Source organism: Coregonus clupeaformis, chromosome 25 (genome assembly GCF_020615455.1).
Source record: "Coregonus clupeaformis isolate EN_2021a chromosome 25, ASM2061545v1, whole genome shotgun sequence".
In the NCBI taxonomy this organism is placed as follows: domain Eukaryota; kingdom Metazoa; phylum Chordata; class Actinopteri; order Salmoniformes; family Salmonidae; genus Coregonus; species Coregonus clupeaformis.
In genome coordinates this window covers 9,126,778-9,151,379 of record NC_059216.1, presented here as the reverse complement: position 1 = coordinate 9,151,379, position 24,602 = coordinate 9,126,778, and the positions used below count along the sequence as shown (strand labels likewise).

Below are 24,602 nucleotides of genomic sequence, written 5' to 3'. Positions count from 1 at the left end.
GACACATAAATGTGGAGAGTTTGGGAGGAAAATAATAAATGGATATATTTAAGTTTCTGGAAGATATTAAAGTTTGTTGTGTCCTCAAAAGTAGAATTTTTAATTAAATAGAGCTGAGCTAACATATGTAATCAATCAGGGAATGACAGACCGGAAAGTACTAATCTCTCATACAGCAGCTAGTGCCAAACATACTGTATTACCCCTCACTCTGTCTGAGATGTGATGAATCCAATGAACAGGAGACTGTATAAAGAGCAGCCCTCACCTTACCCCTCATCCCAAATCCATTATCTCACCACAGGAAGGACTTGGCTCAGTTTGGGATTATTATTTTTTTACCTTTAGCTGTGAGAGACACAGGCTGGCATGCTCTCCACTGGAGCAGGTCTGAGGATAGAGGCGTGCCTGCCTGTCTGCCTGCCTGCCACCGACCATGACTCACTCTCCAATCACTGTCAAGTGCCTCTGGGAGAGTGGAGGATAGTGGAGGATATCTCAATACTCCAAAAGACTCTCCCCGTCATAGGTGTCCACTGGCTCCTCTTCACGGTCCAAATGGACACACTGTTTATCAGCTCTACTACTGGGTATGAGGCATCCTGCTACTTTATCAAGCATGAATGATTTTACAAGCATGTCCAATGGTGCCAAGGCAGGCCAATCAGAAGTGCTGGTATGGTGTCACTCATACGGTTGTACTAAAGTTTGTTTATCGAGGCCAGGCTGGGTCTCTAAACTCTCTGCATATTTAACTTTTGATATTGTTATATAATAAAGGCCAAACTACACAAACTGTAGTTAACTCAAGCTGTTACATAACACTAACGCTCCCTTTCTTTAGTTGGTAATGGACTTTCTGAAAGTTATTTTACCCATCCAAATTACATTTATGCAGATAGCCAAAAGCAAATCCTGGAGGTTTTTTATTAGATCACTCACAGTTTGCGGGTATACTGTGTTAAAAGGATTATTCACCACTCAATAGTTAAAACGCTGTGATGGAAATTAAGGGCTTTGCTCCAGCTAGCTAGGGGAAATCCTCTCAGTGTGGATTCTCTCTCTTCTCTCTCGCTGTCTGTACTGGTACTCCCAGTCAACTGCAGTCAAAAGGAGCACATGAAATAGAGACACAGGCACACAGGATATGTTTATCGTGCTCATTAGGGCCGATGCATGGGGTTCCATATGTGTACATACGGTGATGCAGGGCTCTCCGCAGGCAGGGCACCGCTGTGAGCTTGGCAGGGGGAAGGTTGGCAGGGGGGTGTAGGGAGGAATCAGGCGCCACGCTGCCCCACTTCTGCATGCCCCACAACCCCCATGGGTCCCACCTCGCCCACCACAGGCAGAAAATACAGCTTTGAAATCCAGAGTAGCGTAAATGGAACATGTCTTAAATATCATCATATAGTAGATTACCCCAGAAACTGTGTGTGCAGTGCAGTGATGACAACCTCCACCTCATAGGGATAGAGCTGAATATTATTTGACTTTTAATCATATTTAAATCCGTTGCGATCAAATTAATGATCAAGTTGGCTCTCAAATATTTTATGACGCTGATTGACAATGATGTTCCTGTCCTTTAGTGTGTGACGTGTAAACAGAATAGCTGCTCTTGTCATTTCTCTGCCTGCCTGGGTGAAGGGGCTGAATCCTCCCTGGTCTGACAGTGTGACAAGTCTGACAGGCACACGTGTGACTGGCAGGCCTCTCTCTGTGGCCCTGCGGTGCTGCTGACACAGTGAATTAAGAGCTGAACTACAGAGTTGCACCATCCATTAGATCATCAGTCTGTGGCCATTTTACCTTCTCTCAGAGAAGTAGAGCAACGTGAAGCTCAGCGGAACTGCCACAGTCAAACTAAACACTTATTCTATTGTATTCTACCAGTCAGTGTTTGGCTCTTCTAACGGCACCTCTCTGTTGGTCTTATCCTCATCTTGCAATCTCTCTGCATTCTGTTCCAGCTTCAAATGAAGCACCAACTTCAATAGAGACACATTCAAACCTCTGGAGGCGTTGGCTAAAAAACACTCCTCTACTTCCACAGTCCCACATTTTGCTCTCACTCTTGTACTCGGTGAGGGGAGTGTTTTTGTTAAATGCTCCAGTAGATTTTCACACTGTATACTGTTTCTGTGTTGGACTCGCAGCCACTGATGCGTGGGCCTGCAGACTACACATGCTGTCTCCTCAGAGAAAAGCCACAGGGAAGAGGGGCTTGAGGAAGAAAGTGAACAGATAAACAACACAGGAGAATATAGTGACACATTCAATGTTGGGTCAATCATGACAGTGGATGGCTGCTTTTTACAGCTGACAGAAAGACAGTGTAGTGTTAGCCTGGAATAAAAAATGAATATTGCTGTGTTTCACTATTGTCACATAATAAAGTCGTGGAGAGACAGTGTTGATCATGTAAAACGCTTTCAGCAATTTAACATATCACCATCTGCTCTCCTTTTCTTTCTGTTTTGATGACAATCTGAGGCATGCAGATGAGTTTTCCTCAAAATAGCATTTGAATAATCTCCATGTAGCATATAGAACAAGTCATCAAGTCAGGATAACATTGGTCTGTAAGGTAATGATGGACTGTGGTGTTCCTGGAGTGTTGGAGGGTCTCATTAATTGCCTGTCTGATGAGGGTGAAGCAGGGATGAGTCACCCGCCCCAAATGTTAATCATCACAGCCAACTGATCTTCCTGGAGAGCCCTCAGAGGGCCAGACTATTTGGCCTGGGTTCAGAACATGGACCTGCATCAGAATAGCTTTTCCCCGCCAGGATTCACTGACAGCTCACCCAATTGGAACCGTTCTGTATGGTTTTGCTTCTTGTGTTTCTCGTTGTCAGAAAGCCACAGCTCAATGGCGGAATAGGCGTAGAGACTAAAGAAACAGGAAGAAATACAACCTGGCCTGAAGAATAGAATGTTCTCAATCATGTATCCTTTTTAAACTATTGTCCCAGAACACAATATCACTATACATGATCCATGTTGCTAAGCCAAGTTATAAGTTCAGAGAGGATTGACTACAGTTTTCTGACAACCAGTAGAATATAGAAAATACATATAATAGAACATAACCAGAATATACATAACCAGTTCGAACATACAGGTAACTGCCAAAATAAAGGAAACACTTGAGGAAACGAGGGATACAAAGTATATTGAAGCAGGTGCTTCCACACAGGTGTGGTTCCTGAGTTAATTAAGCAATTAACATCCCACCATGCTTAGGGTCATAAATGCCCAGTTTGTGATGTGGTGGTGTTGAAGGAGTCAGGTGCAGGAGGGTAAATCACAGAAAAACAGGCTTTAATCCGCAAAATACAGGTTTACGCAGAACTGTGTCAAACACACTCCAGGGCACAAAACAGGTGCACTAGAAAATACAAGGCACACGGGAAAATACTCCCGTTGAACAAAATACTTGAGCTCCACCGAGCTTCACTAACCTTCACAATAAACAATCACCCACAAGGACAAGGGGCAGAGGGAACACTTATACACAGACTAATTAGGGGATTAGAACCAGGTGTGTGTGATAACGAGACAAGACAATTGTGATGATGATTGGGGCGGCAGTGGTTAGTACTCCGGTGACGACGAACGCCAAAGCCTGCCTGAACAAGGAGGGGAGGCAGCCTCGGCCGAAGTCGTGACAGTACCCCCCCCCCCACGCGCCGACCCCGGCCTCTGGGACGGCAAGGAGGACACGGAGCACGGCGAGCTGAATGGCGACGGTGGAAATCCCGCAACAGGGAGGGATCTAGGATATCCCTCACCGGGACCCAGCACCGTTCCACCGGACCGTACCCCTCCCACTCCATGAGGTACTGAAGGCCCCCCACCCGACGCCTCGAATCCAGGATGGCCCGGACAGAGTACGCCGGGGCCCCCTCGATATCCAGAGGAGGTGGAGGAACCTCCCGCACCTCAGACTCCTGGAGCAGACCAACCACCACCGGCCTGAGGAGAGACACATGAAACGAGGGGTTAATACGGTAATCAGGGGGAAGTAACAACTATACGTAACCTCGTTGATTCTCCTCAGGACTTTGAACGGCCCCACAAACCGCGGGCTCAGCTACCGGCAGGGCAGGCGGAGGGGCAGATTCCGGGTCGAGAGCCAGACCCGATCCCCCGGTACGAAAACCGGGGCCTCACTGCGGTGACGGTCAGCATTGGCCTTCTGACAACGCACGGCGCGCTGGAGGTGAACATGGGCAGCGTCCCACGTCTCCTCCGCGTGCCGAAACCATTCATCCACCGCAGGAGCCTCGGTCTGGCTCTGGTGCCACGGTGCCAGAACCGGTTGGTAACCCAAAACACATTGGAATGGTGTTAGGTTAGTAAAGGAGTGGTGGAGAGAGTTCTGGGCATATTCTGCCCATGGCAAGAACACTGACCACTCCTCTGGCCGGTCCTGGCAGTAGGACCGCAGGAACCTACCCACAGCCTGATTTACTCATTCCACCTGCCCATTTGACTCGGGATGGAACCCAGAGGTCAGGCTGACCAAGACCCACAGACGTTCCATGAACACCCTCCAAACCTTGGACGTAAACTGGGGACCTCGGTCGGACACGATATCCTCTGGCACCCCGTAGTGCCGGAAAACGTGAGTAAACAGGGCCTCCGCAGTCTGCAGGGCCATGGGGAGACCGGGCAGAGAAAGGAGGCGGAAGGACTTGGAGAAGTGGTCCACAACGACCAGGATGGTGGTGTTACCTTGGGAGAGGGGAAGATCAGTCAGAAAATCAATACTAAGATGAGACCATGGTCGTTGTGGAACTGGTAATGGTTGTAGCTTACCCGTTGGGAGGTGCCTAGGTGCCTTACTCTGGGCACACACCGAGCAGGAGGAGACGTACACCCTCACGTCCTTAGCCAAGGTAGGCCACCAGTACATTCCGCTCAAGCAGCCCACTGTACGGCCGATACCTGGGTGACCAGAGGAGGGTGACGTGTGTGCCCAGAAGATCAGACGATCACGGATAAGAGCAGGCACGTACCGCAGCCCAGCTGGACACTGCCGTGGAGATGGATCTGTGCGTAATGCCTGCTCTATATCCGCGTCCATCGCCCATACTACCGGCGCCACAATGCTGGAGGCCGGGAGTATGGGGGTGTTGTCTCTGGGCCTCTCCTCTGTGTCATACAGCCGGGACAGTGCGTCTGCCTTCACGTTCTTCGTACCCGGAATGTATGATAGTGTAAAATCAAACCGGGTGAAAAATAGGGCCCACCTGGCCTGGCGAGGATTCAGCCTCCTCGCTGCCCGGATGTACTCCAGGTTACGGTGGTCCGTCCAGACGAGGAAAGGGTGTTTCGCCCCTTCGAGCCAATGCCTCCACACGGTCAAGGCTTGGACAACAGCTAACAGCTCCCGATCACCAACGTCGTAGTTCTGCTCCGCCGGGCTGAGCTTCTTAGAGAAGAAGGCACAGGGGCGGAGCTTGGCTGGCGTGCCCGAGCATTGAGACAGGACAGCTCCTATCCCAACCTCGGAAGCATCCACCTCCACTACGAACGGTAGTGATGAATCAGGGTGGGCCAGTACTGGGACTGAGGTGAATAGACCCCGCAGTTTGCTGAAGGCCAGGTCAGCCTCAGCAGACCAGCGGAGCCGGGACGGCCCACCCTTCAACAGGGAGGTAATGGGAGCTGCGACCTTGCCAAAGACCCGTATAAACCTCTGATAGTAGTTGGCAAAGCCAAGGAAGCGCTGCACCTCCTTAACCGTGGTTGGAGTCGGCCAATTACGCACGGCTGAAATGCGATCTCCCTCCATCTCCACACCTGAGCTGGAAATGCGGTATCCAAGGAAGGAGACGGACTGCTGGAAAAACATACACTTCTCTGCCTTAGCATAAAGGTAATTTTCCAACAGTCGGGCCAGCACCTTGTGAACCAGGGACACATGCTCGGCGCGCATAGCGGAATACACCAGGATGTCATCGATGTAGACCACTACACCGCGACCAAGCATGTCCCGAAACACCTCGTTCACAAAGGACTGGAAAACTGAGGGATCATTCATCAAACCATAGGGCATCACCAGGTATTCATAATGCCCCGTGGGTGTGCTGAATGCTGTCTTCCACTCATCTCCCTCTCGGATACACACCAGGTTGTACGCACTCCTGAGATCTAATTTGGTGAAGAAGCGTTGATTCAATCACCGAAGGAATGAGGGGGAGAGGATAACTAAATCTTATCGTCTCCCTGTTCAGTGGTCCATAATCAATGCACGGGCGCAGACCTCCGTCCTTCTTCTTCACAAAGAAGAAACTCGAGGAGGCGGGTGAAGTGGAGGGACGTATATACCCCTGGCGCAGGGACTCGGTGACATAGGTTTCCATAGCCACCGTTTCAGTCTGTGGTATATATGACTCCTGGGAGGTACAGCGTCTACCCGGAGGTTTATCGCGCAATCCCCCACCCGATGAGGTGGTAATTTAGTCGCCTGCGTTTTAGAGAACGCTTGCGCCAGATCGAGGTATTCAGGGGGAATGCGCACGGTGGAGGTACTGTCTGGACTTTACACCGTGGTTGCACCAACTGAAACATCTAGACACCTACCCTGACACTCTCGCAACCACCCCGTGAGAGCCCTCTGCGGCCATGAGAAGGTGGGGTTGTGGAGTGCTAGCCAAGGGATACCTAATACCACAGGGAAAGCAGGAGATTCAATATTCTAAAAAGTAACCTGCTCAAAATGAGTCTCCTGGGTGATCATGGTGACTGGTATTGTGACTTCCGTAACAAACCCAGACCCTATTGGTCGACTATCAAGTGCTCTGATGGGGAGTGGAATGGATAGGGGAACCAATGTTATGCCTTGACGGCGTGCGAATGCTCTGTCCATAAAGTTCCCAGCTGTGCCTGAATCGACTAGCGCCTTACACTGGGGAACTACCATGAGATCGGGAAAGTGGATAGGTAGGGTACAGTGTGCAGCAGAGGGCTCTGAACAAGTGTGGGTGTTCGATACCTGGGGTGATGTGTGAGTGCCCTGCCTTCCGCCTCCCGGCCCAAAAGAACGTTGACTATGACGTGTGGTGTATTGTCTCTTCGTGCCACCAGAGTGGCACTGTCGCTGTCCTCCTCCGCTCTCTCGGCCGGCGGCTCCACCCAGCTCCATCGGCTCGGGATCCGAGTCGTCCGGGGTGTAAACGGGCAGACCCCAACCAGGACGTCCTCTGGCTGCCAGCAGGTTGTCCAAACGAATGGCCATGTCCACCAGTTTGTTGAAGGACAACATGGTGTCTCGGCAGGCTAGCTCCCGTCGGACGTCCTCCCGCAGATGGCACCGGAAATGGTCGATCAGGGCCCACTGCCAGCATCCGAAACTCCAACGCAAAGTCCTGCGCGGTCCTTGTCCCCTGCCTCAGATGGTCCCATCAAACGCCCGTGGTTGGGCTATCTGGATCCCTCCGGGTGCTGGGGTGTAGGTGGCTGGATCCGGTTGGCCAGCTGGTCTCGACAGATCGGGTTCTCTCCTCTCCAGGCGTTGGACGACCTGAAGAACCCGATCCATCACTTCCCCCCAAGCTGGCCAGCATCGTGGAATGCTCCTGGACCCGTGCCACGACTCCAGGCATGCACTCTTCTCCCGCTGACTCCATATTTCGGGTACGTGATTCTGTGATGTGGTGGTGTTGTAGGAGTCAGGCTAGGAGGGTAAATTACAGAAAAACAGGCTTTAATCCGCAAAATACAGGTTTACGCAGAACTGCATCAAACACACTCCAGGGCACAAAACAGGTGCACTGGAAAATACGAGGCACACGGGAAAATACTCCCGTCGAACAAAATACACAAGCTTCACTAACCTTCACAATAAACAATCACCCACAAGGACAAGGGGGCAGAGGGAACACTTATACACAGACTAATTAGGGGATTAGAACCAGGTGTGTGTGATAACGAGACAATACAATTGTGATGATGATTGGGGCGGCAGTGGTTAGTACTCCGGTGACGACGAACGCCGAAGCCTGCCTGAACAAGGAGGGGAGGCAGCCTCGGCCGAAGTCGTGACACAGTTGCCCATTATTTTGGCTACCATGGCTAGAAGAAAATATCTCTTTGAAAGAGGGGTCTCAAAGGAGCATAGGGGGTTTAAAGGGTGTGGGTGTGTGCCACCAGATCTCAGCCACCAGATGTCAACACAATTGAACACTTATGGGAGATTCGGGAGCGGCGCCTAAGACAGCATTTCCACCAACATCAGCAAAACACCAAATTAGGTAATGTTTTGTGGAAGAATGGTGTCGCATCCCTCCAATTGAGTTCCAGACATTTGTAGAATCTTTGCCAAGGTGCATTGAAGCTGGCAGCTGGTGGTGGCCCAACGCTCTATTAAGACACTTTATGTTGGTGTTTCCTTTATTTTGGCAGTTACCTACACATAACCAGTTTGAATGTTTTGATATCAAGTCTGGGATTCATGTTGGCAGACAAAGGTAAATGGAGATTTTCAGGTAAAGAAAGTTATACTATCTGACAGATACCACAATAATGTATCTCTCTCTCTCTCTCTCTCTCTCTCTCTCTCTCTCTCTCTCTCTCTCTCTCTCTCTCTCTCTCTCTCTCTCTCTCTCTCTCTCTCTCTCTCTCTCTCTCTCTCTCTCTCTCTCTCTCTCTCTCTCTCTCTCTCTCTCTCTCTCTCTCTTTCTCTCTCTCAATGTCAGAGGGCAAAAATTACAGTGGGAACTAAGTACAGAATCTATCAGAGGTGAAATAACATTCAGTAAACTTATAATGGCTTAAAACTGCTTACCTCTACCTGGTACAGTGCTCATTTTCGAATTTGCCGAAAGATACATTAACTTAAAGTGGAGGCAGAGGGAAGGCGGAAAGAGAGCCCTGAAGCTTTTAAGCTCACAATAATCATGGTAATCGATACGGCCCAGAGAAGAGTTAAGGCTATGCTGCAGTCAGACTGAAACATGAGAATAAGCTAATATGGTTATTCCCATGCTCTGATGCGGTACCAGAAATGGAGTTACTAACAAATGCACATTTGTAAATCTATGTGCTTTTTTCATTGAGCAACCTTTTGGATTTAAACTTTTTTAAATTGTCTCTGCGATGCTGTCACATACAGTGCATATTCACTGGGAAAATGGAGGAGCGAGCATCTCCAGAACAGAGCAGTGCTGTAGGCTTTACTTGAAAGCCTGATAGATGTTGAGTTCACAGCCCAAGCAGAGCAGCACTGTGTTAGAAGAACTGTGGAAACTAGGCCATGGAATCCCATTACAGACACACTGACCATGCTTTGGCTGCCTGGGACTATGGTTACAGATGGAGGTTAAAGAATGATATGATTTAGCCAAGGTGCAAAATCGTATCTGGGCGGTGCAAAATCGTATCTGGGACACATCAGAGTCAGATTTAGAATCAGAATCACCTTTATTCACCAAGTACATTTACACATAATCAGAATTGTACTTGGTGATATGGTGCTGCTAGTGATAGACAACATTTCATGTTAGAGACAGAATACAGACAACAGAGTTTAAACAAAGTTTACATACAGTACCAGTCCAAAGTTTGGACACACCTACTCATTCAAGGGTTTTTCTTTATTTTTACTATTTTCTACATTGTACAATAATAGTGAAGACATCAAAACTATGAAATAACACATATGGAATCATGTAGTAACCATAAAAGTGTTAAACAAATCAAAATATATTTTATATTTGAGATTCTTCAAACAGCCACCCTTTATGACAGCTTTGCACACTCTTGGCATTCTCTCAACCAGCTTCACCTGGAATGCTTTTCCAACAGTCTTGAAGGAGTTCCCACATATACTGAGCACTTGTTGGCTGCTTTTCCTTCACTCTGCCGTCCGACTCATCCCAAACCATCTCAATTGGGTTGAGGTCGGGGGATTGTGGAGGCCAGGTCATCTGATGCAGCACTCCATCACTCTCCTTCTTGGTAAAATAGCCCTTACGCAGCCTGGAGGTGTGTTGGGTGATTGTCCTGTTGAAAAATAAATGATAGTCCCACTAAGCCCAAACCAGATGGGATGGCGTATTGCTGCAGAATGCTGTGGTAGCTGTGCTGGTTAAGTGTGCCTTGAATTCTAAATAAATCACAGACAGTGTCACCAGCAAAGCACCCCTACACCATAACACCTCCTCCTCCATGCTTCACGGAGGGAACTACACATGCGGCGATCATCCGTTCACCCACACCGCGTCTCACAAAGACACGGCGGTTTGAACCAAAAACCTCCAATTTGGACTCCAGACCAAAGGACACATTTCCAGCGGTCTAATGTCCATTGCTCATGTTTCTTGGCCCAAGCAGGTCTCTTCTTCTTAATGGTGTCCTTTAGTAGTAGTTTCTTTGCACCAATTCGACCATGAAGGCCTGATTCACACAGTCCCCTATGAACAGTTGATGTTGAGATGTGTCTGTGACACTGAGTCAATTTCTGAGGCTGGTAACTCTAATGAACTTATCCTCTGCAGCAGAGGTGACTCTGGGTCTTCCTTTCCTGTGGCTGTCCTCATGAGCGCCAGTTTCATCATAGCGCTTGATGGTTTTTGCGACTGCACTTGAAGAAACTTTAAAAGTTCTTGAAATGTTCCGTATTGACTGACCTTCATGTCTTAAAGTAATGATGGACTGTCGTTTCTCTTTGCTTATTTAAGCTGTTCTTGCCATAATATGGACTTGGTCTTTTACCAAATAGGGATATCTTCTGTATACCCCCCTACCTTGTCACAACACAACTGATTGGCTCAAACGCATTAAGAAGGAAATCAATTCCACAAATTAACTTTTAAGAAGGCACACCTGTTAATTGAAATGCATTCCAGGTGACTACCTCATGATGCTGGTTGAGAGAATGCCAAGATTGTGCAAAGCTGTCATCAAGGCAAAGGGAGGCTATTTGAAGAATCTCAAATATGAAATATATTTTGATTTGTTTAACACTTTTTTGGTTACTACATGATTCCATATGTGTTATTTCATAGTTTTGATGTCTTCACTATTATTCTACAATAAAAAAAATAAAACTTGAATGAGTAGGTGTGTCCAAACTTTTGACTGGTAGTTTACATTATATACAGCTAGGTAGAGGGAGCATAGAGCTATAAGAGTATGAGCAGATATACAAATGTACAGTGGGTATACGGTTGATATACAGTGGGTATACGGTTGATATACAGTGGGTATACGGTTGATATACAGTGGGTATACGGTTGATATACAGTGGATGTACACATTTACAGTATCAGTATGAATATACTGTACATTTTGTGATAAACCCAATGTGTTCTGTTTGCTCAATACCCCTAGCTAGACTACAGTTTTTTCTGGAGCTACTGCAACTTATCATGCAGATTCTACAAAAGGGACTGTATTCTGTGCCAAGACGACAGTACAACTGTTTTTAGAATTAAATATCTGCAACCCCCTATGAACTTGTGCACAGCAGGGTCCATCTAAACGTGCTTTGCGTAAAATAAGTATGCATACTATTAGGTGATTTTGAATCTCTACAGAAATGAAACTCTATATTTTCAGCTCACTCTGGTTTAGGTAAAAGCTGCCCAACATTACTCAATATCGCATTTAGGGGATGGGTTCTCTCTACTATGAAATTATGGGCCTCATTTCCACAGTCTGACAGCATCATCAGCAAACACTACTGCTCTGGGGAGACTTTGACATTTCACATTTCCAAGTCACATATTTGCCTTTTTCTCTCTTCCATGTCCTTAATTCCTGGTGCATTAACAGTTTACCCGTGTTTTGGAGAAAAATATTCAAATTCCTTTCCTGTAATATGTCCTTAAGCAAGGGCCTTTGTAGAGGGAAGTTACAAGATAATTGGGATGTTCAAAGTCCTGAGGCAGGTATTGCCAAGCCGTTCGCCTGCAAACTAACTCACTGAATTACAAGCAGCTGTCACGCTCAGATAGGACTAGCAGAGAGAGAAACACAAAAATGACATTTCACTTCACTTTGAAATATAGTGGCAGGATATTAGATCACAAAGCGTGGCTCTTGTCTCAGTGGGTAGAGTCTTCATTTATGTAGGGGGGTATTGCTCCAGTAGAAAATTCCACCTCCACTGACATTATAGATTGTTGTTTTTGTTCTCCCCTGAAGTAAAATAATAAAAGATGCATAAGCAACTATACATTTGAGCATTTGGTTACTGCTGTGCTGCTGGCCGTAGCCAGCACTGGATAGGGAATGCTATCTGCAGAGACAATCATACTGTACAACGCTGAGTGGGGCCAGGATGGTATAAAAGATAGCTAGCTATATATTATAACTATAATACATCTTCCAAACAACATTGCACATTTATTTCATCGTTATACCATCCCCCCGATCACACAGATAGGCTACAGGGCTGTGTTAAAGGGAGGCGGCGGCTGCTGCATGTAACAGATCCTATTATAAAACACTTGTTTTCACTCTCAGATTCAATCAAAGAGCCTCCCTGCCATCAAATATCTCCAGGTTAATTTATGGTTATTAAAGGCCATTAGAGGATAATAATGGGGAGATGATGACACGGTGACAACGGCCAGTGCCACTGATACCTTCCCCTCTGTCTGTCAGGTGAACGAGGAGCCAGCCATCCCCCGGGCACCGGGGAGGGGATAGACACAACCTCATCTGAGGTGAGCGATGCTAGTGACTCTAGTGCCCTGTGGCTCTACGTGATGAGGCTTCCCTTTCCCTGTCACATGTGTTGCTGCTCAGGCTGTTCAATGGGGTTTGGTTTCCAACCATATGAGTGTGCAGGAACAACACTGTTTGTGAAAGTGGGTAGAATGTCACCTCGCAAGGAAATATGAGGTTTTAAAACATTGTTCTGAACTCAATATTGAATCCAGTGTTAGTGGGTTTTCTGAAAATATTAGGTTGCTCCTTTCGCTCCCATATACTTTAAAGCACATTCTGCACATTGGTACATTGGTTCTGGTGTTTTCATGTTGCTCTCAGAAAGCAGAGTGGGTTCCTAATAGTATCTATATATCACTGAGGAAACCAGTGGAAGCTTCCCCTAGTGATGCACTGGTACGGCTCTTTGGCTCTCTCAGAACAGGCATTTTCTATTTGTTTCCCTGTTGTCAGTGCAGCATCCTCTCCTCTTAAGAGCTTGTGAATGTTCTAGTAACACTCTGGAGGGCCAAACATAGGATACAGGTAACAGGCACAGTGCTGCATAGAGGAGGACTGTCACGCTCTGGGGGAAGGGAATGGGACCCCATTGATACATGAAGCCATAAAAGCCTTCACTCTAACAAGGTAGCAGCCACGACAGATAATCCATGTGTGTTTCAAAGGTCAAAGGCCCTTAGCTCACTGATTGCTTGTGTGCTCCTAGACATGTTAGGAAGATGGAAGACAGCATCATTTTGGGATGTGGCAAGTGTGTATTGTTCTATGACAGGGACTGCGGCGATGCAGTGTTGTCAGATTGTGCATGGTACCTTTTCATGAGAGTCGTTTAGTATGAATTAAGAACAGATTGCTTCATAGAATAATTAATTAGTCAACAATGAATTACACATCCTGTGTTTGTGTTTTAGCTTGATAAAAATAAAAATGTACATATATGTTGTATATTTATTTCTGATAGAAATCAGACTTGGATGTAAAGATGTTGAGCTACCACACAATGAAAATAACAACTGCCTGTAACTGATTCTGACTCAGCTGTTGTGAGTACTTTGTCTCATAGCAGCATTCATGTTTCACCTCTCAGCCACCCCAGATGGTTGTTACTATTTATGTTGAACACATCACGTCAAAGCGTACCCATCTGAACCAGCATGGCCTTCCATCACTCCCTCATCTCCCAGACAGGGCTAATGATGACAGAGAGTGGGCTTTACCGACTGCAGCAGCTAAATGGTTATCAGTACAGAGGGGCTGTGATCATCTGATGCCCACACAGAGAATCTATCTGTGTGCATCTTCCCTTTCCTTCTCAAAATAGAACAATTCTATCCGGGGCTCTCCCTCAAGACAGCCACCCTGTTGTCAAACACTCTGTTGTCTTATAGCACTTTCTCACATTTCAGTAGTGTCACGTTCGTTTAAAGAAGGGTCGGACCAAGGCGCACCGTGATATGCGTACATGTTTATTTAATGATAAACACACGACAAAACAACAAAGGAAACGAAACGTGAAGTCCAAAGGTACAACACAACAAACCTTACACGGAACAAGAACCCACAACTAGACAGTGCCAAAAGGCTTCCTAAGTATGATTCCCAATCAGAGACAACGAGCGACAGCTGCCTCTGATTGGGAACCATACCGGCCAACATAGAAATACAAATCTAGAATATTCACACCCTGACCAAACTACCTAGAGTTCTGTAGGCCAGGGCGTGACAGTCCGGGCCGGACTGGGAACACGCACCACTGTCTTGGTGCGAGGAGCAGGAACAGACCCGGCAGGACTGGCGACGCGCACCACAGGCTTGGTGCGAGGAGCAGGAACAAGCCGGGCCAGACTGGGAACACGCACCACTGGCTTGGTGCGAGGAGCAGGAACAGTCCGGGCCGGACTGGGAACACGCACCACTGGCTTGGTGCGAGGAGCAGGAACAGGCCGGGCCGGACTGGGAACATGCACCACTGGCTTGGTGCGAGGAGCAGGAACAGGCCGGGCCAGACTGGGAACACGCACCACTGGCTTGGTGCGTGGAGCAGGTACGGGGCGTACCGGACTGGGAACCGGCGCTGGAGGTCTATGACTGTCTCCGTCCTTTACACTCCGCGCCCCGTCCTCCTCCAGTGAGGACTCCTCCTTGAGCTCCCACGAGTGCAGTGGTCGGGGCTCCTCTCTGTCGCTCCCCGACCACCCTTTTAGCCCCCCCCAAAACAATTATTGGGGCTGTCTCTCCTTCTCCACCCTGATCCCTTTCAGGACCTCCATCTGCCTTGCCAGATCCTCTCTTATCTCCCGCCAAGTCCATACTCTCTGCTCCTCCACCTGTGTCCAGGGTGTCTGCTGCTCCTGGGCACGCTGCTTGGTCCTCGTTTGGTGGGTTCTTCTGTCACGTTCGTTTAAAGAAGGGTCGGACCAAGGCGCAGCGTGATATGCGTACATGTTTATTTAACGTTAACCACACGACAAAACAACAAAGGAAACGAAATGTGAAGTCCAAAGGTACAACACAACAAACCTTACACGGAACAAGAACCCACAACTAGACAGTGCCAAAAGGCTGCCTAAGTATGATTCCCAATCAGAGACAACAAGCGACAGCTGCCTCTGATTGGGAACCACACCGGCCAACATAGAAATACAAATCTAGAATATTCACACCCTGACCAAACTAGCTAGAGTTTGCTAGGGCGTGACAAGTAGCTTGGCTTTACCTCAGAAACAGAGGGAAAGAGTGCAGATGGATGCAACTTAGAAGTGAGACTCACTTGACTGATTGTGATTTTAGCTCAGATGAAGGACACATCCACATGTTGAAGTGGTGAAATGTGAATAAAAAATGACTTTCTTGCAGTCATTTGCAAATCTCTCTGACTGTCACCATGTTGCAAGTGCTAACCATGCAAAACGGACTCATCCAGTACAGTAGCAGCAGGGCAACTCTTCCTCCTAGTGCAGTATATTGCTCTTGATCTTTCAGACAGTTGTAGGGCTGCCACCAATCCCACCTCTAATTCGTCTGTTGTTTTTGATTATTCCACATGCAAAAAGGGTTCACTATAGTGTTTCTTCCCCAATGACAAGCAGGGCTAAAGTCAGGGGACCTTATTAGACCACAGACCCTCTGGAGTCCCACTGGTACTCAGGATGTAGATGGTATGAGATTTGTTTGTTTGGCCTAAGTGCCTCGAAGACTAGCTGTTGTTTTCAATAGATGTTGGACTGCGGTTTTAGTGAATGAGATCCAAAGCAATGGCTGTGTTGATCTTGATATAGGGTGTTATAGGGTTACTTGTTTCTATCCTGAAATTGCTAATGCTTTTCAAGGACATTCGTCATTGCAGATAATTGTGTCTCTTGAAATTAGTCACTATATATGGGCGACGTAGTTTTAAAAGTGCACCATTCATTCTGACTGATGGATTCGAATATGTTTCTGTGTTGTCTGCACTCATGTCCTTACCAACCCATTGAGTCTGTAACAACAGATAATTGCATGGGAGGATCTTTTTCTGTCCCCCTTGTCTCACATTGAGAGAGGAATAACCTGGTGAGTCACTCAGGGAAGAGGACGGTCAAGGGCTTCTCTATATCTGGTCCATATGTTGTTGACAGAGTACATTCAAGCTCTAATATTTCCTATTTCTTGCTTCATCCTCTGCTTTCTACCAGTATTTGTGTTGTTTCTCTGTTTTTCAAAGGGACTACTGACTAGATTATCCCTCTCTACAGGCCTGATCGGTCATTGTAAACTGAGTCTGTCTGTCTCTCTTCCCATGCAGGGAAGTGTATTGTGTATTCTTGTGTATTTTGTGTATTTTATTCCTCTTGTGTTTTTATTTTCTTATTTTTAACTCTGCATTATTGGGAAAGAGCTCGTAATTAAGCATTTCACACTTGTTGTATTCGGAGCATGTGACAAATAACATTTTATTTAATTTGAATTCAACAAACTTTTAATTGCTCCGTTCCCCTTGTCTCTATGCATGTTGCCATGGAAACTAGAGCCCATGTAGACCCTCCCCTTATTTCCCATTCTCCCACTACATTCCTATATTAGTCTCTTAAACAAGAGAGCTCCAACTGGCCCAAGCAGGGAGATCTACCTGGCCCACGCAGGGAACTCCAACTGGCCCATGCAGGGAGCTCCAACTGGACAAGCAGGGAGCTCCAACTGGCCCAAGCAGGGAGCTCCAACTGGCCCAAGCAGGGAGCTCCAACTGGCCCAAGCAGGGAGCTCCAACTGGCCCAAGCAGGGAGCTCCAACTGGACAAGTAGGGAGCTCCAACTGGCCCAAGCAGGGAGCTCCAACTGGACAAGCAGGGAGCTCCAACTGGCCCAAGCAGGGAGCTCCAACTGGCCCAAGCAGGGAGCTCCAACTGGCCCAAGCAGGGAGCTCCAACTGGCCCATGCAGGGAGCTCCAACTGGCCCATGCAGGGAGCTCCAACTGGACAAGCAGGGAGCTCCAACTGGCCCAAGCAGGGAGCTCCAACTGGTCCAAGCAGGCAACTCGCATTCCCATTAACACTTAGACCATGTGGGTCCTGGTTCTGAATCACACACATTCACACTGGGGCTTTTCCTGCGGATTTCAGGGACAGTAGGACAGCAGGCTGAACAGCCAATCAAGCTGCAGCTAATTAGGTCGTAGGCTCAGAATGTTGAATGACTGCTGAGGTTACTGGCAGGAATGTTAACAATGAAAACTGCTGCTGCCCGGCCTGTGGCAATGTGAATATACTGTGTGTCTCAGACTCACTCCTAAAAGTTTGGCCTGTCGCTGTAACAATGTCTGAATGAGATGTTCGTAAGAAATGTACTTTTCAGCGTTCTGAGTTCTTTAGAAGCAAGGTTCAAGGGGTCACAGTCTTAGCTGTGGAAACACGGCTGAGGGTTATTTTACAGAAGCCCCCCCACCCTTGCAAAGGAGTTCTCCAATGCTACAGTGCAGGATCATTTCCTCCTGATTTTAACCTACAGTTAAACAACCACAACCCAAAGACTCTCATCAGAACAATTTAACAAGGACGTGGTAGAATATGGATTTTCACCTTCAGGAAGCTTAAATCCCAAACAGGATTTGAGTGATTATGCTTTGTTTTCTCCACACTGAAAGATTAATTTTTGGTGCGTTTGCAGTACAATCCAGGCTCTCTAGTGATCAAAAGGATTAAATTAGCTATGTTGGTAGAGGAAAAGGGCTTCAGTGAGGTGTAAAATTATCTCCTTGGTAACAGGAACATAGTCATAAAACACTGAAACATACACATAAGAGAAATGTATCCTGCTGAGATATTTCATAGGACTATTTCAAATACACATTCATTAATGAATGCATTTCTGTTTTCAAGCCATTGTACAATGTTGATATATCAGCTGTAAGTGTGTATTTGGCCTTTCCAGTCATTGCTTGTGCTGCTGTAGCAGCTACGAATCCAGGAGAGGCTCCCTAACACCCGACGCCCCCTCATCATGACCAGGCCTGCAGCAGCCCCCCTCTGGTCCATAGAGGGTACAGTGAGACCCTCTCCATCCAAGCAGCCGTCACTCATACCTGCATCCCCAGAGAAGAGCAGACCAGCTGGAGCCAAGCTAGACATCGGCTTGCTATTCACACAGTGTGATGCCTGGCTGGTACTAGGAATAAGGGGGGTGGTGGGGGGTTGGCTTATTTAAGAATGGTCTTATCCAGAGCGACTTACAGTTAGTGAGTGCATATATTTTTCATACTGGCCCCCCGTGGGAAACGAACCCACAACCCTGGCGTTGCAAGCGCCATGCTCTACCAACTGAGCTACACGGGGCCCCATACATACAGTTCATTGTGATGGCTTTGGGCTGTTGGAAAGTATGCACTAATCCAGCATATAAAGATATCCAGAGCAAGTTAGAAGAATGTATTGGGACCGGTGAACTCTCACTGCACTGAGTTTACACTTATCCGATATACACTTTTTCATATTGTTGGGCTCTGTTCATATGTTAATTAGGCAGTAAAGAGAACCTCATTCAGCAGAAAGTAGGTCAGAAAACAGTCTTAAAGTACTCAGATTGGCCATCATGACTTTCACAGCCATAAATGTCTTTGAACAATGACCAGTGTGTCTGTGGTGGTGACGGCTGTTGAATCATTAATGCTCTATTATACATTTTTAATCAAGGCCTCATTTTGGGAGACTTTTCTGGTTTTATTAGCTTATTATTAGCTTGTCTGGCACCATTTACGGATATAAGGTAGTTAGTATTAGTCACAATTTGAGTATGCTCTTGTCATGACCGGTATTTAAAAACGTCCTGGTAAGTGGAAATGTATTCCTTCTCATCTCCAGTAATAGCACCCAGTCATTGTTTCAACTGAAACCACTGTTTCAATGAGGTAGAAACTACAGTTGGGAATCTAAGCCACACAGCATATACAGTACCACAAGTCCTGATAGTGTTTCTGTGTTGATAATAAGTTGAGCACTTCACTGTAATGGCTGGTCAGGGAGCGTCACAGGGTAGCTGGCTGAGTGGCCACTACACTGACAGCTGCATGGGCCCTCAGTAGCCTCACAGATAAGAGGGACGGATGACAAAGGGCCCCAGCAGACACACACACTCAGGCACACACACACACACCTCTTCCCCGATTGCCGTTTAAAGAGCTCTGTGTGGAGGGGCAAAGGACTGTTATCGCCGGCTTGCAGGAATGTTCAGCTCTCAAAAGCCCTCCACACCAAGCTGCAAATACCATTAGCTTCCACAGCGAAAATATACTTTGGGTTTCTGTACCCCTGCCAAGTACTTCGTGCCCACTGTCATCCAATAGGGAGATAATGAGCTTTTTTCAATGCTGTTATGGAGTCCAAGGTCCATTATTTAACAAGAACAAAATAACCAAATCCTTTCACTGTTGTCTCTCTCGGGGTGTGTGGAGTGGCATTGTATTGTAGCAAATTGAGATGATTTCATAACTTATTCCCCATTGTTTTGTCTCAAGGTTTGTATTCAAACACAGGAAGGCAGTAAATCTAGTTGGACTGATAGTGCCGTTCTAAAAGACAAGAATGTAACTGTACTGTAAAATCCTTGTTTCTTCTCTCTGAAAATACAGAGTTGATGTGGTATCTCTTTGCTCTCTGTTTCTCTCTCTTTCTCTGTCTCTCTCTCTCGCTCTCTCTCTCTCTCTCTCTCTCTCTGTCTCTCTTTCTGTCTCTCTCTCTCTCTCTCTCTCTCTCTCCAACTGCACAGTCTGTATAGAGAGGTAGTCATTTGTTTTTGTTTAATAATTCATATGAAGTCACTGATGGTGAGAGAATTGTAATTGTCTTGCCTCACTATTCCTTCTCTTCTCCACTGTCTGAAACATTATTGGACTATTATTAAATCCATACGCATCTCAAATGTGTTGCTCAGGTATATTAGATTTATGACTCAGAGTGTCTGAGTCATCTATTTAATACTTAGCCGGTTGGCAAGGAGATGATTGCCTTTGATTGTGAGGCTTGCAGAAGAGTAAATATAGCAACTTATATTGTCTTCTCAACACTCCTTCTAGCCAGATACAGACCTGCTGTCTTCTCAACACTCCTTCTAGCCAGAGACAGACCTGCTGTCTTCTCAACAGTCCTTCTAACCAGAGACATACCTGCTGTCAACTCAACACTCCTTCTAGCCAGAGACAGACCTGCTGTCTTCTCAACGCTCCTTCTAGCCAGAGACAGACCTGCTGTCTTCTCAACGCTCCTTCTAGCCAGAGACAGACCTGCTGTCTTCTCAACACTCCTTCTAATCAGAGACATACCTGCTGTCTTCTCAACACTCCTTCTAGCCAGAGACAGACCTGTTGATGGGTCTACTGAGTTATGATTGTTGCTCTCAAAAGGCGATAGTTTTAAACCATCAGGCCATCAGACCAGAGACACAATGGTTGTAGGGGCTGGTTGTTGAAATAGTGAGCAATATTTGTACTTGTTGTGAAACCATGTATCCTTTATTATACTGTCCTTGGCGTGTGAGTTGGGATTGGCCAGAATACTGCACATCTCTATAGTTGTCGTTGTGAGGGCAGAGATACACAGTACTGAGGCATGCCATGCAACTGCAACCTGCTGCAACCACTTAGGAGAGGAGGCAGTTGGCTTTTGGTGCGCTCGCTCGCTCAGAGCTGAATTTCTGAGGCTAAGGAGGCTGCTGGAACATGCAAATGTGTCTGTTTAAATGATGGATGAGAGGAGAGGGAGAAAAGGGGGTCAGGAACGTGCTGGAATGGCAGTGGCACACAACAGAGAACTGCGTGACTTTATCACTGTCCCCTATAGGGCTCTATACAAATGGCTGATAAAGGGTGTTTTCTGATTGTTGCTGAATATTGATGGTAATAGAATGAGTCAATCCATGCCGTCTCCCATTTAACAGTGCAGATAAATACAGATGACCTTTCTGAGATGGGGAAGCTAAAGGAGCAGCCAAATCAAATAAACTTTGCACACAATCAGGCCTTTGAATTCATCCAAGCATAATCAGCTTTGTTACAGTCAGTCAGTCAGTATGTGTGTGTGTGTGTCTGAGTCTTGAGCTGCGAGCACGGTGCGGCCATGCCTCATTTTAGGCTGCTGATGTGTGATGTGGCGGGGTGCTTGCTGCCTGCAATGCGTTTGAGGTGTGATGTTTATCTTAACCTCTGGGGAATCGCTCTGACAGCCATCTTCAATGGGCCTAGTCTCCCCATTGGAGGGCCTTGTTACCATGGGAACTGTTGGGCTGGATAAACAGACCCTAGATTTCCCCATTATAATTGGATTGTTATATGAAAATGAATCATTTTAATGGAGAAACTGTGGATGGTTTTGTTTGTGCTCTAACCCTGATCACTTTTGTTGTGTCTCCCCTCCCCGTTAGATTGAAGACATCAATATGCGGATACAGGATGAGAAGGCAGGAGGGGTGGCCATCCGAACTGTCAAGAGCTTCCTGTCCAAGATCCCCAGTGTGGTATCAGGTGACCAGCTGTATATGTGTGTGTGTGTGAGTGTGTGTGTGCGCATGTGTGTGCGTGCGGGCGTGCCTGCCTGCGTGCGTGTGTGTCTGTATTGTCTCATACAATAAGAGAAAGCAGAGAGAGCAGACAGAGAGTCAGAATCATTAAAGCAAATATCACCTTTCAGGCTCATTTGACTTGCTGCCTCTGCAGATGGGGACAGATGAGGCCGTCTCAGTAACGTTGCTCTGAGTGTGACTCAACCTAACCCTCACATGTCTCTCTAGGCCTGATGGGCGTACGCGTCACTCTCCCAGTCTCACTCCGCCTCACTGCCAAGCACTAACATTATGCCAAATATGTTGCTGTCTAGGAGTTAGGGAAAATATGGTTACCAGGTTTCCTGCCTATTGTTAGACCAAGATCAAATTGTTCCATTTGGTATGTTCCTGCAAACACATACTCAGCTATGCCACATTCAGCCTTAGCCAAGGGTATTGTAGCTGTGCTGTAAGCTAAAAGTAATAGATTGTTGAGGGGAGACCTGTTCAAGGACTATTGCAGCTGTTTTGTAGTGGCTTTCTGTGTGTGTACAATGCCATTTCATTGTCCCTGTCAACCGTTCTTCTGCTTTGAATACCAGGAGCAGACATTGTGCAGTGGCTGATGAAAAACCTCTCCATTGAGGACTCAGGTATGTCTGCTATGTACACAGCCAAGATGACCGGGATTGACCCCTGATGTCAGTCTGTACTCAAGCCATTTTTCTCTACTCAGCGTTAGTATCCTGTCCTCTCTCCTGTAGCTGAAGCCATCCATTTAGGGAGCCAGATCGCTGCCCTTGGCTACCTCTTCCCCATCTCCGACCACGTCCTCACTCTCAAAGATGATGGGACCTTGTACCGCTTCCAGGTAAGCTACCATGGTAACTCAGGCACCAGTAGACGTACCTTCCTTACACTCTTAGAAAAAAAGGGTTCCAAAAGGGTTCTTCGGCTGTCCCCATAGAGAAACCCAAAACGGTTCTTCAAAGGGTTATTTTATGTGGGGACAGCTGAAGAAACGCTTTAGGTTCTAGATAGCACATTTTCTTCTAAGAGTGTAGTGGTCCCAAACTGGATTTACTGTCCACACCACCATCCATAACATGAGTCATGACCAATATCACATGAAGGAAGATAAATGATCCTGTGCGCTGTCCAGAACAGTAGCCTCATTACCTTGTGACTGGTCACTTTACGCTCTAAAGCAGAGAAAACCAGGGGAGAATGTTCTAACAGAGACACTGATGTGAGAGATTCCTCTTGTCTGATCCTCAGTTAACAGGTCAAGTGTTGTAATCGGTCTGGACTCACCGTTTTTGAAAGGAATCTGACTCCTCTCACTACTCTTTGTCACGATCGTCGTTAGATGAAGTGGACCAAGGCGCAGCTTGATATGCGTACATTATTTTATTGCAGTACACAACACGAACCAAAACAACAAAACAAACGATACGTGAAGTCCTGGGTTGAACACAAACCTTCCGGAACAAGATCCCACAATAAACATGTGCCAACAGGCCGCATAAGTATTGTCCCCAATCAGAGACAACGAGCTACAGCTGTCTCTGATTGGAAACCACCCTGGCCAACATAGAAATCCACGAACTAGAACACAACATAGAAAATAACACATAGAAAATCCACACCCTGGCTCAACATATAAGAGTCCCCAGAGCCAGGGCGTGACAGTACCCCCAAAGGCGCGGACTGCGACCGCGCCAACCAAACACAAGAGGGTAGGGGCCGGGTGGGCATTCCGCCTCGGAGGCGGATCCGGCTCCGGGCGTGACCACCACTCTCTCTCTACCCCCCCGTAGCGCCCCTGGTCTGGTCCCGCTGGCCGGAGCTGGACTGGACATCGGTGGAGCGGATTGCTCTGGCTCCGGTGTGGAGCAGCTGACCGGTGCCGGACCAGGCACCGGTGGAACAGGCACGGACCGTGCCGGACTGACGATGCGCACCACTGGCTTGGTGCGGGGAGCAGGAACGGGCCGGACCGGGCTGACGACGCGCACCACTGGCTTGGTGCGGGGAGCAGGAACAGGCCGGACCGGGCTGGCGACGCGCACCACTGGCTTGGTGCGGAGAGCAGGAACAGGCCGGACCGGGCTGGCGACGCGCACCACTGGCTTGGTGCAGGGAGCAGGAACAGGCCGGACCGGGCTGGCGACGTGCACCACTGGCTTGGTGCGGGGAGCAGGAACAGGCCGGACCGGGCTGGCGACGCGCACCACTGGCTCGGTGCGGGGAGCAGGAACAGGCCAGACCGGGCTGGCGACGCGCACCACAGGCTTGGTGCGAGGGACAGGAACAGGCCAGGCTGGACTGTGGAGATGGACTGGAGGTCTGGAACGGAGAGCTGACACAACCCGTCCTGGCTGAATGCCTATTTCCACACACTCTGTGTGAGGCATCAGCACAGGACGTACAGGGCTGTGCACTCGTACTGACACTACAGCACGTGGCACTGGCGCAGGATATCCGGGACCGAGGAGGGGTACTGGAGGCCACGAGCGTTGAGCCGGCACACTCCGTCCTGGCTGCATGCCCACCTTAGCACGACACGTGCGTGGTGCTAGCACAGGACGTACAGGACTGTGCCGGAACACTCGCGGCACAGTACGTAGCTCTGCATAACTCGGAACCTGCCCAGTCTCACGCTGCCTAGCCTGAGTACGGGGAGTTGGCTCTGCTCTACCTCTAGGCTCCGCCATCCACCATTCCAGCGCCCCAAACCTGGTGGCCTCCTCTCCTAAATCGCCGATGCGCCCTGTAGCTGCCTCCAGCAGCCCCGTCGTCCATACCGTGAGCCCCCCCCAAAAAATGTCTTGGGGTTGCCTCTCGCGTGTCCGTCGTCGGCACGGTTGGTGCCGTTTCTCCTCTCTTGCCAGGGCCTGTACCTT

The 24,602-nt window shown here is 47.8% G+C and overlaps 1 protein-coding gene across 2 annotated transcripts in view; it reads left to right on the top strand.

Moving 5' to 3' along the window:
* The window catches only part of LOC121539262 (regulator of G-protein signaling 6-like), a 101,835-nt gene that overhangs the window by 59,410 nt on the left and 17,823 nt on the right, over nt 1-24,602 (top strand). For both annotated transcript variants that reach the window (XM_041847623.2, XM_041847622.2), the window contains exons 3-5: nt 21,577-21,676; nt 22,299-22,349; nt 22,461-22,567. In XM_041847623.2, coding sequence (XP_041703557.1) covers nt 21,577-21,676; nt 22,299-22,349; nt 22,461-22,567 — 258 coding nt within the window. The remainder of the gene's footprint in view (nt 1-21,576; nt 21,677-22,298; nt 22,350-22,460; nt 22,568-24,602) is intronic.